Source organism: Atractosteus spatula, chromosome 16 (genome assembly GCF_055471065.1).
Source record: "Atractosteus spatula isolate fAtrSpa1 chromosome 16, fAtrSpa1.hap1, whole genome shotgun sequence".
NCBI classification, from domain to species: Eukaryota; Metazoa; Chordata; class Actinopteri; order Semionotiformes; family Lepisosteidae; genus Atractosteus; species Atractosteus spatula.
The window spans coordinates 13033776-13050985 of NC_142721.1; the positions used below are offsets into that span (position 1 = coordinate 13033776).

Below are 17210 nucleotides of genomic sequence, written 5' to 3' on the forward strand. Positions count from 1 at the left end.
ACAGATATCTCAAGTGCTTTACAAACCTTGAGTTTATTGACATAAGGCCTTTGTAAAGCAGTGTCAAAGATAATCTCCATTTTCCTCTCCTCTATGAAAACTATTCGGTGTTTACCTTGCATGTGAGTTTTATAAATCTCTGCAAATGATGTTCAGGTAGGAATTGTACTTGGAAGATATCAAACGATTTAATCTTGTAACTCACTGAGAGCAATTGTAGAACATGAGAAAGGATATAAACAAAAGGACGCCTTTCAGCTCCTTTTTATTAACTAAGTGATTGGATGAACGCATCTAGATGTTTCTTGAAAGAACTGACAAACAACATGACTGGGTAGCTTGTTCCAGACGCATTTTCCTTCTTAACTGGATCACACATCCTGTGAATATCATGATGTCATTGCATATATACATTAATGCAATACCAGGTCAAAATTAATGTGAAAAGTTAAAGATGTGTTGAACTATCCATTCCCTGAATACAATGATTTCAAAAGTCCAAAATCGCCGTGTAGTCTCAAAACTAAGCAACAAAATATTTGGTGAGATTCACCTATTTCCCCTTATGTTTGAAGAAACAAAACTACTTTTTTCTTCCTGCTGTGGCCCACAGGCAGAGAACAGAAAGCTGCTGGGAACTAAAGCATCAGACATCTTCATTTAAGGATGAATACACTGACATGCCTGTAAAGCAGAAAAAGTGCACCTTCTTGTCTGAAATGCATTCTCTTCACGCAGACAGAAACCAAACCGAAGGGTGAGGATTCAGAGAATTTCTTCTGTTCACCAGGAAGAACAGGGAGGTCATTATTTCAACTGACTTCTTCCAAACAATAAGACTATAATCTAGACTTTTTAAAAACTGCAAATGAAACACAAAAGTGGAAGCCATTTCAAAGCATTTTAAATAAAGACTATATGGTAATAAAAGTGGTGTCAAGCTTACAACTCTAACAATGCTGTTAATAAGAAAGAAGCTAGAATTTATGTTGAGACTACAGTATGCTGTACTTTAAAAACCTATGAAAGCATATTGTATACTATGCAAAATGTACAAAATTGTAAAGTACTGTAGGTATTACTAGGTACTGTAGAACCTTTATTAAATATAACTAAAATATTTCATGGTCAAATACTATTAGCATCTTAAATCTTATACTTCTCATAGTACACAAGTAAATAAAACTGTTTACATTGAGAGAAACAGCATGTATGCATATGTACAGTATGCAAATGCATACATTTGTGCACATACTGTATACTGTATGCAACTACTGTATACAGTATACCTGCATACAGTAATGCACATACAGTATACACATTAAGATTGGTTCCATTAATGTTTACAGAATGCCATGGCTGTTAAAATGACAACTTTCATAAATCTATAAGAATCAATTAAACACGTTCTAAGAACGTCCTGAAAAAAAGCTGCAATTACTGTATATTCCGAGACCTTTGCCATTTGCTTGCTTGAAGAAAAGTTCCATATGTTTGCTTTAAAAGAAAGACTACCTTTCACATCGAAGTCTGAATTGGTTGGCAGCCAGTTAAAGGTACTGTTGCCAGCAATGCAGATTCTTAATTATTTTTTCGTCCTACAAATAGTTTAGGTCTGTGGATATGGATGTTGAAACGTACTTCAACACTGGTCCTGTAATTTAATCACATTGGGAGTCCACAATCTTAACATTCTGGCAATTAACAAAGCAGCATTTCTCCTGAAAATATCAAGGAGATTGAAACACCTGTAATGGAATTAAAAGATAAAACATACAGTAATACAATAATATTTTGAGTAAATGGAAACCTTCAGTTTGAACATATACATGTATAACATTTTTCAACGCAAACAAATAATTTGAACTAAAATTTACATTTACATCAAACTTTCAATATTTTTACCCAATCTCACTCTTAATGTATACTTTAGGTACAGAATTTTGTAAATATTACAATATTAAAAAGTACTGAAATGCAATCTGCTGAGGCATTTAGCTGTAAATGTTCAGATGCAGAATCTTAATTACTGTGACACTGTAAATACAAAAAAAATCCAGAAAATTAATAATTAACTCCAACCCAACAATAAATTAAATTAAAATTTAATTGTTTAATTAAATATGTTTAAAGGCCAATCTTACTTTGTACACAGAACAAATATTTTGATAATAAATAGGGTTCACAAATATTTTTAAAATAAAAACAGCAACAAGAACTGAAATAAAAAGCATTATTTTGGAAAATAACACCCCACCTTTTAAAAATAAAAGATCTGAACCCAGAAACTGAGCAAGAATTAACTCAAACAACTCAAACTGTGAAGCCCAGACCCTGTTAAACCAAGCAAGCTTTCTCAACCTTTAAATGAAGTAAACAATAAGGTGTCTCTATAAAGCTATCCTGGTTATATGTAACAGTAAATTAGAAGATAATAGCTATTTATTCTGAAAAACATATAAAATGTACATTTTTATGATACAAACTCTGAACATCACGAAACAAATTCACAAAAGTCAGATATTTTTACAGCTATTCCTTATATAAATATTTACTCCATACTGTAATAGGAAATATCTCATGACTGAAGTACACCATTTAGAAATCTGAACAACAAGCAAAAAAAAAACAGTTTCAAGGCATTCAGAGCAGGTATTTGTTTTCCTAAAAAATGTTTTGACCTCAAGCTACTAAAGAAGTTTACAGTACCAAGTATTTTGTATTGGAAGCCAAGTGAGTGCTGGAGAAGAGTTTCTACAAGACAGTACAGCATTAAAGGATACAACTTGCAATTCTTTCTACATAACAGCCTCGGTTTGTTAAAAAGAAAGTTAAATTCAAATCCTTAAAAATTACAGAAAAAAGAAGCATTCAGTGTAAACCTTCCCTTCTAACTTAGCAGTACAAGAATAAAAACTACTCACTGCAGTTTAAGTAAACAAAGTTTGAAAATCATTCAAAATATTAAAGGATTTGTAGCAGTCACATAAAATGTTGAAGATACCAAAAATGTTCCATCTCCAGATCTCTTACTCTCTTACTTAAATGCAAACTCAATCACATTTAAAACACCTGAGAGGAGATTAACATTGAAGGCATTTCCCTGCATTAAAACGTGCCAATACCCTTTAAAATCTTTAAAATCCAGAGCATTTTTTTCCGATTATCAACAGCAGTGTAAGCAAAGGAATCCAGATTTTATTTTTTACAATTGTTTTTTTTTTAACAACAGAACCCCCCCCCCCCCCCCCAAGACCAGCTCTATCATTAACAACAATTTTTTTTTGTGTGGATCGCCAGCAATAAAATGAAGCCTGGACTTTAGGAAAGGCAATAACACCTCTTCCATCTCTCAGACAAAAGCACGCTTGTGGCAGAGGGGCACAAATCAGCCACACTGCCTTACCCTTTTCACAGGAAAACTGTGGCCAGGACTTGAGACACCTCTGGTCGACCCTGACAGTCCCTTGAGTTTTTATCTGCTAACTATAATTTTTTGGTACAGGATTATTTGGCACTTCTGGGCTAATCATACAGCTGTCTCCTGGTCCTCCCTCTGGATCATCTGGTAATGTTGTCTGTTCTCTAGGTACGCTGCCAGTTCTTGATCCTTGGCTTTCTCTGCACAATGTTTTGGGGTGTCACCCTGGAAAACAAAAACAAAAATCAACCTCCTGTCCCTGATTTATCTCCAAGTTGTGGGCAGCCTCTACCCCTGCTATACTTTCTGAAGTCCTTTGACTATTTGGAGTGGGATTCTCTCTGGAAGTTTCTAAATCAGTTCGGAGAGATCCATAAAGTTACTGTAGGGAGATAATGTAAGAATAAACTGCTAAACTCGGATCATTCACAGATCTACTTCCAGGTGCTCATTGGTCCTCCCAAATTGTTACACCCAGAGGCACATTTCAGGCCTGCCTGATATCTCCGCTCCGATTCTCCCTGGCACAAGCTCTAACAAGTGTAAACAAATATGCAGCATTACATCTGACTTGAGGGTGATATTCTTATTGCTTTTTGAGTAATCACTTTCTTCCTTGCAGGCTATATTCAATACGTTTAATGTGCTTTTGTTATGGAAAACTAATTGGTTTAAGTTTATCTTGCTTATCCTTAACATGTCACCTACGCATACTGTTTTACCTATAAATATACAGTACCAACCTTTAAAAGATGACTATCAACCAATTTTAAAAAATACTTTGAAACAGTACTGAAGTTGGGACACACTTGATTAAATGCATTTAACTCTCCAACTCTTGCCACACCCATTGTTTCTAAAAGAAAAATAAAGGTAATACCACATCTGTATTTTTACAACTGAATACTTTCACTCCTTCACCAGACAGGATTTCAGACTAAATAGCATTCGGTAATTTCTCACTTTTTGTGTAAAGGGAAGTATCCATGTGTTAAATTGCATATATGGCATTAAGAGAAATTTGCAGAAGGACTGTGTACATACTTTCTGGGAATTCACACTGCACTCAACAGCGGTACAGATTTGATACTGGGTTTCCTGTTTCATGAGAAATTCTGTCTTCCTTCTTTGGTAACAAGACCCAGCATGCTTCTGAGATTATGGAAATGCATTAACTATTTATTTGACAAAATTAATCGAAGTAGTATTCATATTCTTCCCTCCTTCACAATAGTGACGTTTTACCTGGTATCTGTCCGTTTATTTGCCCTCAGTGGTTTTAGTCAGGAATCCATACCTCTGCAGAGGTTAGGAAAGCCTGCCACTTTTTTTACACTTCAAAGATCTCCAATGACATTCCAATTTATTGTGTACCTCCATATTTTTCAAAGGGTTTGCTTTTCAGTGTGCCTTATGGTGTTCCCTGGGGTCACAGAGCTCCTGCTTCACCCTCCAATACAATATGCTGGATGGACAAGACAGAAGTAGTCTTCATACTCTTCCATTCATACTGTATTTTAAAGCAGGACAAGTCTCCATTCTCTTGACTGATTTGTTGGGAAACTTCATATGCTGTATACCACTTACTAATGACTAATGCTATTTATTTATAGATATATTCGTCTTTGAAATGAATACATTCCTTGGGACAGTTTAGAATAATTTGGAATAACTTCAAGAAGTCCCAATCACCTTTGACTCTCATCTCACAACTCCCACAAAACAACAGGACCCCCATTTTTATACAGGAATTTGGGAATGTTCAAAATAGACACTTTCAGGGACAGGTTGGTCCACCGTCAGCTCAGCTGCAGTTTTTAGTATTTATTGCTCTCCACTAGACCTCCTGCCAAACAAGGATTCTTATCTTGATTAGTCTGTGTAACAGAAAAAATGTTTGGCTTACACGCATTATGGCAGCTAACAGAGTGATCACCTTGCATTGGTAACAATTTGATTACGGTTGCATTGAGTTTATGGGTTTTGCCTTTCTTGAGGTCGTCCATACAGAACTATCCACTGCCTAGGTCAACGGGGCCTGGCAGGGGACTGTATGGGCCTGGAAAATCTCACTACAGCACTGCTGGATTCATCTTCATCTTTTATTTTTGGATGTGGATGTTTAGGATCTGTTGTGGAATGGTGCGAGAGGAGTAGATACCCGAGGAGAGATGCTTGGGAATGCTGTTCTGTGTTGGATTGCGTCATTGCGTGGTTCTTATCCAAATGTATAAAATAAATTGGATCATAAAATAATTTTTTCCACTCAAAGAAGGATATTTGACCTAAACTGAGAAGCTGCAGCCTTCTTCTAACGGAACTCTGAATTTCACAACGCCTTCCATGTTTAATCTCTGGAAAAAACATTTGTAAATATTTTTTTTAAATGACACAATGGTATGTTTTCCTTCCAAATACATAAGCCTTTCCTTTAAAAAAACCAAGACATTTTATTAGCTACAGGCATCACAGACCTTTCTTTGTCAACAGCTTGGCAATATAAAAGAATTTTAACAGAATCTGTTGATCCCACCTGCCTGCACAGACATTTCTGAAACTCCTGGTTTTTGTGATCAGCACAATAAAGTCATCTAGAATCAGCTTTGGGGAGTAACTGAATAAGCTCTGCTTGAATCGACAGCCTTATCTTAAGAATACATTCAAGTTCCTGATGTCCTTTATTTTCATCGCCACCAAGTGTCTGTGAGACACTCCTAAAATGTGTTTTAAGGTACAGCATGCTATGCCATTCACTGTTAGTATTACAAAAATGTTAAAACTTTGCATGGAAAACACTTGCACTTAAAATTCTCTAAAAACACAGAAGTGTAACTGTAGATTGGCAGAGAATATATATATATAACATGATGACAAAAGAAAAAAAATTGTAATGCAACAAAATTACACCAATTTGCATGAACTTATGGAGTTGGGAGTAGAATTCCAAGCTGTTTTATTTAGAGAGATAAACGAATACAGGGCAAGTAACATTCTGAAAGTTTTTTCAACAAGGCTATGGATTATGGGTACATCATACTGTACCATCAATTGAATGATGGCTGGTTGTGTTACTACACAAAGCCTGTATGCACAAATACTAAACCAGTAAACAGACAACAGAATATCAGACAAAAGTATCAAAAACCTACTACTATGGTGAATTCTACAAGATCTTGTGACCCACTAATCCATAAAATAAATGTCAGAAAAAGCACAGCTGCCAGACTGCATCATGCCAGGTCAGCAGGATTCAAGGGTGTTGTCAAAACAGTAATTGTGTCATATGGCATATACAGATAAATTTGCTTAAAAGGGGGAAAAAAATAATTTTGTGACAATTCTTTATATACTGCATTATCCTTTATGGACTAAGATATATGCAGCTCCATACCATGATCCAAGAAATAAGAGGTGCATTGGAAAAATCCGCCTTATTAAAACATTTTGAGGGCTCATTAATCATTAAGAGTCACACTTACTAGCTAAACTATATACAACTGTTTATTCGTAATCCTCTGTCATTTAAGAGTTTCCAATCTAGAAATGCATTAACAACTCATTTTACTTTAGTGCTGAAGCAAGGATCTATGTTCTGCAAAATATTTTTTTCATTAGAACCCTTGCCTCTTGTGAGTGGTTTTCTGTTGCTGTTAAGAGTTAAAATTCCTTTTAGGCTTGGCAAACCCTCTCTCTCCATCTCTTTCTTTCTCAGGTCTTAATTGGTTCTTGTTGCCAGCTGGACAGTGTCCACTAATGAGCTCTGTCAATTCATAAAAACAATCTGTTAGCAGTACTCTATTGTCTGTCTTGCTCTGCCAGCACAAGCTTAGCCTATTCTTAGTATAGGCACTGCTGAACTTAGGCACTGCCCCATTTCCCCTCTGTGCAGAGTTCGCAGGGATAGGCTTTAAAAATGGTAATAAGAAAAACACCCAGGGAAAATGATGCCTTCACTCAGAAGGTTATACAGATTTATGTCTGCAATCCCTCAAGGCATGAACAGTCATGACATGACAAATTTCTGCTTGCTGCTGGTTTCTATCAGGGGAAGGGTAATGAAGCATGGTGCTAATGATTGGTGGACAGCTTTAAAAAGCTCCAAATGGTGCTATAACTAGGGTCTATTTTTCTCCCTGAAGTTCACTTACATTTTAACAAAGCTGTCAATTGTACTGAGTAGCTACAACTGTTGTAGACACACAGTGCTGGGTGTACAGGAGACACCTTTGCACTCATTGCTCCACAGATGGAAACCTGGTATTAAACCTAAATTCTAAAGGCCAGGTGGACCCTTTTGCGTAACTGATGTACTGTATTCACTGAGATATCCAATATCCTATAAATTACAGCTTTGAAGAGATTTTGTTGAGTTTCAAAAGTAGCAGGTTAATGAGAGGTAGACCTGTATTTTATTAAAAAAACAGAAGCACAACAGAAGGTCTAAAAACAAATGGGGAAAAAGGCCTTCTCCCAGTCATTTTAGAAGTTGATCAGGAGAAAGTTCAAGATGCAATGTCACATTTCTCAGAACTTGAACCTGACAGGCAATTAAACCATCAGAAGAGACCAGGAAACAAACTGGAGCCTTTGGAAATATATTTTTGCAGAGGTCTGCAATTTTGTCTCTCTGTTGATTTTCACATGAGGATTAATCTGCTCAGATCAGCTGCCTTCAAAAGACGTAGGTTTGTGCAGTTATTCGACCTTTCCTGCGTCTATTTCTCTACAGTTTATCAAACGGACAGATGCAAGGTGAAGACCCGAGAGAAAGGAGCTAGGGTCTGAGGAGGAATGACCTTGCAGGACGTGAGCCCAGAGGAATGAACCAGACAAAGTAATATCAGAGAACTACAAAACATTCCCCAAATGAGTGAGGCAACCAGGTGGCTAAAATGAAAAGAAATGAAGACTAAAAATCACACTATTTCTTTGATGGTGATGGGACATCTCTCTACTACCAGAACAAAAATGTAATGGAGTGCAAGTAATACAGTATGTGATATGCTATTACCAACACCTTCACATTTCGATATCAGACTTTATTCTTGCTCAAAGGGTGACCAATGGCAAAAGTATAATTCTAAATCTTTGTTTCTCAGTTGTCGGTATGGACTGTAATGACTGCAGCTGCCTTAATCCTACTACAAGTCTGTTTACACAGACAGGTGCCATCATGCACATGTACAACATTATTACCAGCACCACTTCTAACAGCTGTATATCTTCCCTGAGGTGCTCAGATAAACATCCTTAGGGCAGAGAAGGAGATATGTGGTGAGGAAGAACATAAGGACCTAGAGTTTAATTGTCTGTCACACCAACTGGCTCAGCAAAAAAACCTGCTTTTCTCAAACCTTCTTTCTGGAAAAGTGTGTGTGTTGTGTAATCACATCAGCAGACTTCTCTCACCTCTCTGCCTCTCCTGTCTGAGGAAATGCATTTAAAAAACTCTCCAGCTGTCCGATAATTCCTCATCCGGTTCGTTCCTCTGGGCTCACTCCTCACAAGATCATTCCTCCCCTGACCTCAGCTCATTTCTTTCAGGTCTCCAGCTTGCACCTGGAAGTTATAGCCAGGTGGGTTTTTACATGAAATGTTTCTGTGTCTTGTTTCTACACAGAATTTCCTAGCACACCAGCTAATCCATTTTAAACCTGAACTCAAAGTGTGAGCCAGCATATCATCAGTTCCAGATGAAGACACCTCTCATCCTTCTCCATCACAGAGGTACTCAGTGTATAGTTGCCACAGTCCTTTTGTATGTCCTGTAACAGAGCGATTTTGGGTGTATGTGACTAACACGCTTTTAGATGTGACCGTAACTGCTGAGCACCCAGACTGCGACTCCTAAACGATGCCTTCTGAGTTACTATTAATCTTCAGGCACAGCATGCTTAGCTGGCAGGTCTACCTGCAGCCAAAATACCTCTTCTGACCTTGGAGAAAAGTGAGAAATGCTTAAGATCATATCTAACAAAGACAATGTTTGATTGAAAAGTGCAGCTCAGAAACCTTTTGCCAATACAGAAATGCTCACTGTGTTCCGAAGCCTTATTTAGAAGTGGTTTCCTGTTTTCCATGTGAGTTTCTCTTTTGAAAATGCTAAATAAATACAATAAAAACGTGAGCCAGCAGCCATACCACCCTGCAGCTCACTGAAGCTCAGAAGAGTTGAGCCTGGTCAGTACCTGGATGGAAGACCTCCTGGGAAGCTATGGGTGCTGCTGGATATGGGATTAGTGGGACCTGCGGGGGGGCACTCACCCTGCAGTCTGTGTGAGTCCTAACGACCCAGTATAGTGACGGGGACACTATACCGTAGTGGGCGCCATCATTCGGATGAGACGTTAAACCGATATCCTGACTCTCAGTGGTCAATAAAGATCCCCGGGCATTTCTCGATAAGAGTAGGGCGTTATCCTGGTGTCCGGGCCAAATTCCCCCCCCTTGGCCTTTACCGTGGCCTCCAAATTGTCCCCATGTATGATTGGCTTGCACTTTCTCTGCGATGGACTGGTGTCCTGTCCAGGGTGTACCCTGCCTTGCGCTCGTTGCTTGCCAGGTAGGCGCCGGCTTGCCGCGACACCGTGCGGTATAAAGAGATTTGGTAAATGACATGACAATAAAAACTTGTTAAAAAAATCCTGCAATAAATCAGTGCCAACCTTTAGAGTCAGAATGTAAAGACACTACATACTGCAGAGCAGTTACTTTGGTAGTTGCCTATGTTAATTAAAACACACCTATGCGGACAGTGTCTCAACTATGAAGATGTTCAAATATTCATTAGGTCTTTGAATTTTTACTATAAAGCACTGCTGGCCAGTGGTTGTGGACAGCCACAGTCCAGCGCGTCGTGCAGGTCACCACTGAGAGCCTTATTTGTAATTTATTTCATTTGATTTAACTGGTTCAATTACAGTAAATCAAGAATGGCCATCCATGAGAGCTACAGGATGTTGGGATTGGCATTTCCAATGCTCTCAAACATTTTAATCAACAATTCACTGATGTACAGTAGGTGATCACAACAAACTTGTTCCACACGTTTACAAATTCATGACGTAAGGGTGACAAGGGATTGTGGCTTTCCAGTACCAGAGGTGACATTTGAAGTTACTTAGGTTTTTCCCCACTTTTTTATAATTCATTATTTATGTTATTTTAAACATATGTTTAGATCTTCAGAGGGACTCCAATATATATTCCAGGGACTTCTTCCCAGAGTGAAGTTTTAGATACCATACAATAATATTTTTATTTACCTGGAAACTAATGAGGAAAGACTTATAAGAAATTAAATAAATCAAAGCTCTTATTTTCCTTGGATAATCTAGACTGCATTTCAGGATTACTATGATTTTATTGCATTTCAGCAGCACAACTAGAAAGTGAAGACAGATATCAGAAAAACAGCATGTTGGCTTATTTCTTGGTTTAAAAGGAAGTGCATTCAGAAAGTCAAAAGACTGACGTGATCTGAAATCACAGGCTGTCAAAACTTCCAGGCTGCCTCTGCTAAAGAATGAGAATTCTCTTCTTCATAGGCAAAGTTTTTTTTTATCTCACTGCCTCTTTCCCCACACAGGGAGGTAGGCTCTTACACTGTCCAGAACCAGCAGGCAAATAAATCAGCCTGTCTCTGTGGCTGCAGGATTACATTTTTCACTGATGGCTAACATTCATCATCCCTGCTGTTACGGCAGGACACAGAGGAGGTAAAATACCAACCAGAAAGCTGAAATGTGTCATCAACGGCAGTTAGTTCTGCTGAAGCAAGAATTAAGGGAACTGCTGAATGTTCCTTTCCTACCTCATGCAGGCATCAGGCTGCTAAGAGGGAAAAGAGACATTTACAAGTGCTGATTTTTAAAAGGAAGAATGAAGGTGTAAATACTCCTCGTTGTCACAGCAATTTTAACAGTCCTCAAAGGAACCAACAGTAGTATGGTTTGAAATCGTCCTAGCGTATAACTACAGTAAATATAGGGGAAAAAAATTAAACTTCAATTGGCAAGAACAGACTATGAGAATGGAGACAGACTAACATTAGTTCAACATCCTAGTATTATAATAGATGGCATAATATCAATAATAAAAATACTATAATAGCCTTAAGGGATTCACAAAACATTCTGTCACATGCCTCGATTTTACAGCTATAAAACCAGAGATTGTTAACCATACAGTAGCCTTCTCATACAGTGAGGATATTTAGAAGTGCAGCTTTGCCATTTGTCTAATCAAGAATGTTTTGAGGCTCTTGAAAGATGGAGGAGCCAGTTGGGATTGATGCCAAAATGTCTCCGACAGAGAGCAGTGTTTCATCTCTGCAGGAATGTCCAAGTCATGTAACATTTTAAGGGAGTGTCTTACCGCAGCAATTTCCCTCATTAGGTACTGATGAGTCTATCTACAGAGGAACATGGGTGTCTTGTGTATGTATATATTTTTTTTTTATGTGGTGAATGAAGGCATTACGTCTGCAATTTTCATTCCGGCCACATGCTGAATTACTAACCACTGAGTGAGGTGCCCCATTCCAGATGTTCTTAGTCTAAGTGGCCTAATGCATAGGCTCACAGAAAATTCCCATCACACTGTATATTTCCTATATTAAAGGAGATTCCAACCAAATCAACAACCCTCTCATTTTAAAGCTATCTATCGATCTGATTGCCTTAGGGGTTAGACATTTTGGGCCCGTTATCATTATGCAATTTAAGATGCTGTTATTTGCTTTTGTAATTTTATAGACTTGCCCATGTGTTTTGCTTTCACTCCCCAGGAATCTAGTTTGACTGCTTTACTGCTGTCATCACCCTAATTTACTACATACACCGCCTACTGTACACATAGTTACCTTAATGTATCGCCCTTTTCTGATCACTGAGAGCAAAATGTTTCTTTTTTTCTGTCTTTTTTTCCTGGCATGTTTAGACTGTTCATTCCAGAACTACAGAGGATAGATTTTAAGCCATTTCTTACAGAATGGGTCTATATCCACACTGGGCAGAACAACTTTATGTACAACAAAGAAAAAAACATTTTTTCCTGGAAGTAGGTTACAAAGAGAAAAAATTAAGCAGTAAAGCATCAAAATTCATCTGAAGTCCTCAAGACACCTTCAAAGCAGTGAAATTCAACTTCCCTTGGATTATGCTTCACATCAAAAGTCACTGGGTTTACAGCCATTCTCAGATTTATTTGTGGAAAATAGCTTTACAAGTTTTATCAATGTCAGGCAGAGCTTAGTGCCTTTGTCATTTTTGCTGCTAGGAGAAAACGACTCTTATTTATCTTATTTTCACAAGGATTCAAAAATGCTCTGGGGTATGTTCTCTCCATTCCTACCTTTGAAGTTTAACAAACAAAACGCACAGCTATCTTTAGGAAGTTCTGATTTTTATAAATACAGTACCAACCCCTGCTACCATAACTCACACCCAATTCATACATGCAAAGAGACGGAATAGTTTTGTTTGTACAGTAAGCTCACACAGTGCTCTGGAGGAATAAAAAGCATACTTGTGTGTCTACATTGTGACATTTAGAGGAAAGCAAATCTATATCGTTTCAGAATCTACCCAGACCTTTATTGAACACATTATGCTTTGGGTGGATAGAGGGCATTGTGGGTTAACTGGGCATTAAAGATGCAACTCCACCATGCATTTCATCCATTCTGTAACATTCAAAATGAATAAAGTGTGCGCTCTGGCCACATGGGACAACAGCAACAGCCCATATACAATAGGTGCTCTGTGTTATATAAATACTGTATATAGACACACACTGAACATTTGATTTTGCCAGAACAGTGTACAGCCCTGGGATTCCACTAGAGATTGACTCCCCTTCTATCAGACTGCTTTAATCCATATCTGAACCTTTTCTTTGTACCTGCAGGTCTGTTTTCATTAGCGACGCTCCTGCCTCCACCAGGTAGTGGCATATTGTCCTCTGGCACAGAGATGCCGCTTTGTGTAAGACGGTCTCTCCGCTAGGAGAGAGAGATATGGGATAATTAGTTCTCGCAGAACAAGAGCTCTCTTTTCTGTAAAGCGTGCTGGTGACAGACTCCTGATCCAAAACCTCCAAGCCTGCTCTTTTGACTCAACAAAAAAATTAAATAATTTGATTGTCAAAGCAAAATGTAATTTCGTATATGCACTTTATAAATGAACTGCTATTCTATTGTAAAGTCTGCAAAATACTTGCCAATGAATTAACTGCTAAAAAGCCTTTTAAAGGAAGCTCTGTTGCTTGGTTACAGGAGTCAAAATATTGTTGAAGACATGTGCACCTTCCCAGCAGCACACAGAGTTTGCACAGTTCAAATGTAAGGAGGAAGGCTATTTAAGAACCTGCCTCTAAAAGAAAGGTGTGAAAAATGGCAAAACACAACTACACCCACAGGAATGACATCAGATTGCATTATGCAACAACATAACTTCTTCTAAGTTCAAGCAAATGTGAAAACATGGGCTATAACATTACTTACTGCTCTTTCTCCGTTACATCCAATAGTTCAGTTGGAGCTGTTCAAGAAACAGAATAACTTTGATTACTCCTCCCGAAAACAAAGCTTGCAGAATGGCTGATCAAGAAAAACAATTCAAAACTTTGCAAACTTTTGAGATCATTCACGATTTGCAGCTCTTGACAAGGTCAGGTATAATTCTGCAGAGATGATCAAGAATAGAAGACGCTCCACAGATCCTCAACCCCTGTGGCGTTCCCATGGACCCAGTCCAAAGAGAAGCCCTTAGGGATGAAGCCCTTTGGTTTGGGTGTTTGTGTGTGTGGGGGGGGAGGTAGGGGAATGGGTGGTTTGGGTCAGTTTGTAAAGATCTTCATTTGATCTTTACTGAATGTTCATTTTAATTTAGACCATGAGCAAATGACATAAGGTGTGCCTAAGAGGTCATGACATTTGTTTTAGGTTAATTTACAGCAGCTGCTACAAAGCGATCTTAAAACAAATATCAATGTCATGATGCACATTTTGTCACTTGAGCATGTCCCTGTGAAACAGCCGCCAGCACATACACTCAGAATTGTAACAGAGCTCAGGAAATCACACTCTCTAAGTGCATTCAGGTGAATGGACTCCCCTCTTGCTTCCCGCCTTGTGAAAAATGCTATGACTGTGAATACAAAATGAGGAGTGCTTTCTACTGCAAGAAGCATTTTTTATGAGAGAGCAATTAATTTTTGCTGCATTAATTTTGCAGTTATACATTTATTGTACCTCAACTATAATTGATTCAATCTGGGTTTAATTTCAGACTGTTTCTGTACTGGAAGTGTGCTGGTATACAGTGTGCGTATGCATGTGTTTATTTATCTGTCACTTCCACCAAAATCTCAAATAAGTCATTTTTATTGAAAAGAAAGAAAATAATTGCAGTGCCCATCAGTTCCAGGATATTTGTTGACTTCACAAAGTCGTGAAGTTGAGAATATTACATTTTGTTGACGTCAAAATTTCATTTAGGAGATGTCGGCTTTATCGCCTTTTGTCTTTAATCATCCAGAATTATCTATCCTGAAACCAGCAAATGGTTTATGTTGATGATCAACTGCCAGTGAGAATCTAGTGTTCGTAGAGTTGCTCAAACACTTGGATGCCTCGTGCTTTGATAAACACAGTTCTGCATAGCTAGGAGATTGGTGGGTGACATGCAAAAGCCAGTACACAACAGTGCAGCTTCCAAGGACACTAGCTCGAGAAACGGAACAAATAAGAAGATACTCATCGTTAACTCTTGCTTCCACAGTCAGATGTCTTAGGCAAGAAGCTACAATTGCTGATTCTTACCTATTGATTACTGACATCTATATAAAGTCAGTATACGGTATCAGAATGTGCACCTGTATGTTTTCAGATCAACTGAAGGCTTTTGAGTTGACATCACAAATGATAGGAAGGTGACCTTACCATTATCGATGATGTACCTGACGATCTCCTTACTTCCAGCCTCTACGGCATGGTGCAGCAATGTCCACCCAGCTGAGTCCTGGATGGTCAAGTCTCCGCCCATCTTGTGCAACTCTTTCAACTGGCGACACAGAGAAAGCACAAACATCACCTTGGTTCTGTTTCTCGAGCTTTTTTTTTCCAGCGTTTTGCCTTTTACAAAGTTTACGGTATCACCACATTATGGTGTCTAAGGTAATTGGCGTCTCCTCTGAGCAATTTACACACAATGTCCATTGCTGAACTGTTTAGCAAACACATTAATTAAAATCTAGAAGTAAGGTTACATAGAAAACCCAGGTGGCTATCTAAAACCTCTTTAACTATGTGTCCTCACCTGCGTCTCCACCTTAACCAAACAGAAGTAATGCCTCACTGAATCTTAGCTCAATAAAAGCAAACTAACCAGCTCAGATAGCTGCAACAAGATGTATACAGTATGGTATACTATAAGGAGAAAAAATACAATAGTTGAAAGGTCACATACTTCATTTATAGTGTTTTCTATACAGTTTCCAGCACGATAACGCTATTCCCTATCTCACTAGAAACAATCCCGCATGTCAGGGATAGGTGCCACAAGAAAAACGCAAGACATACTGATACAATGAATCTAATGTGAATTGTATGCAGGCAATTTTTACACGCTTGTGATGGAAGCTATTTGTATCCTTCAACGAATGTCTTTTCATGATGTACGCCGTACTCATTTGGTATCGGAAAGCTGATCTTAGGTCACTTGACAGCACATATAATTTATTACCTTTTCAACTCTCTGCTATTATAGTGCAAGAGATTTTGCAATTCTTGCAACAGTAGGCAATTTCTTTGAATTTTCCTGTGGTTTATTTCATACACAAAACAGGCATTATGCTACTTCTTTAAAACGCACATGTGCCTGATGAAATAACTTGACAAAGATTCAGGTAGCAGTGGCTTAAAACCTGCTCCCTTTATTAATATAAATGAACAGAATGGAAAACAGCAGAAGTCAGTGATTCTCAAAGAAGATGGCATTGAGAAAGTGATTCTTTAAAGCCATTTATTTAATTAAAACAATGTCCTGAAACGCAGTGATCTTCACTGAAAACTAATATTGAAAGCTCTCCAAGCTGTTACTTACAGTACTTGGTTGCTTGCTTAAATGTACCACAGTAATTAGCACTTTAACATCTGCTCACCTTCTGAAGATCCTTGCTCTTCACACATTCAATTAGCGATTCTGCAGATACTACAAAAAAAAAGACATTTACACAATTTTAAGAGCAGTTAATTCATTTTGAAAAGATATTTGTATATTCACAATTATACACTTCAAAGAAAGTTCTATTAACATTAACTTGTTGCATAGTCAAATCTATTATTTTTATTCAACAATAAGAAGAACAGGTACACAGTAGCATCATGTCAGGAATTCAAACATTTAAAAGAGCTTTCATATTTAAATCCCTGAAATTTCATATTTGGAAGATCAATTTTGTGCATTGTGCATAACAATGACAATCACAATGAAAATCACAATCCTAGATTAATCCAATTGGTCAGTTTTTAGAAATTCTTCCAATCCGCAAATCCTGGTTAATTTGCTGTATTCAGAATAAACTTAAAATCTTACATTCAATACACTAGTTTACAAAATTCACATCTCAACTTGTCCCAAGTAGATGGAGAAGGAAATAAAGTTCTTATGTTGCAATAATAATTTCTAAGATACCTCCTTTAAGCATCAAATTGAAATAATTCAGCCCAAAAAGCAAGAAAGGAATTTTCACTCACAGTGCAACAAAGCTTTTCTTCAGATTGCAG

At 37.8% G+C, this 17210-nt stretch overlaps 1 protein-coding gene across 3 annotated transcripts in view; it reads right to left on the reverse strand.

The window, feature by feature from the left end:
- Nucleotides 1–2427: 2427 nt before the first annotated feature.
- Nucleotides 2428–17210, reverse strand: part of dgkza (diacylglycerol kinase, zeta a) — a 178616-nt gene continuing 163833 nt past the window's right edge. For all 3 annotated transcript variants that reach the window (XM_088935011.1, XM_088935010.1, XM_088935012.1), the window contains 5 exons: nucleotides 16586–16635; nucleotides 15366–15486; nucleotides 13926–13962; nucleotides 13325–13424; nucleotides 2428–3646 (listed from right to left, as the gene is read on the reverse strand). In XM_088935011.1, coding sequence (XP_088791137.1) covers nucleotides 3530–3646; nucleotides 13325–13424; nucleotides 13926–13962; nucleotides 15366–15486; nucleotides 16586–16635 — 425 coding nt within the window. In that variant the 3' untranslated portion in view covers nucleotides 2428–3529. The remainder of the gene's footprint in view (nucleotides 3647–13324; nucleotides 13425–13925; nucleotides 13963–15365; nucleotides 15487–16585; nucleotides 16636–17210) is intronic.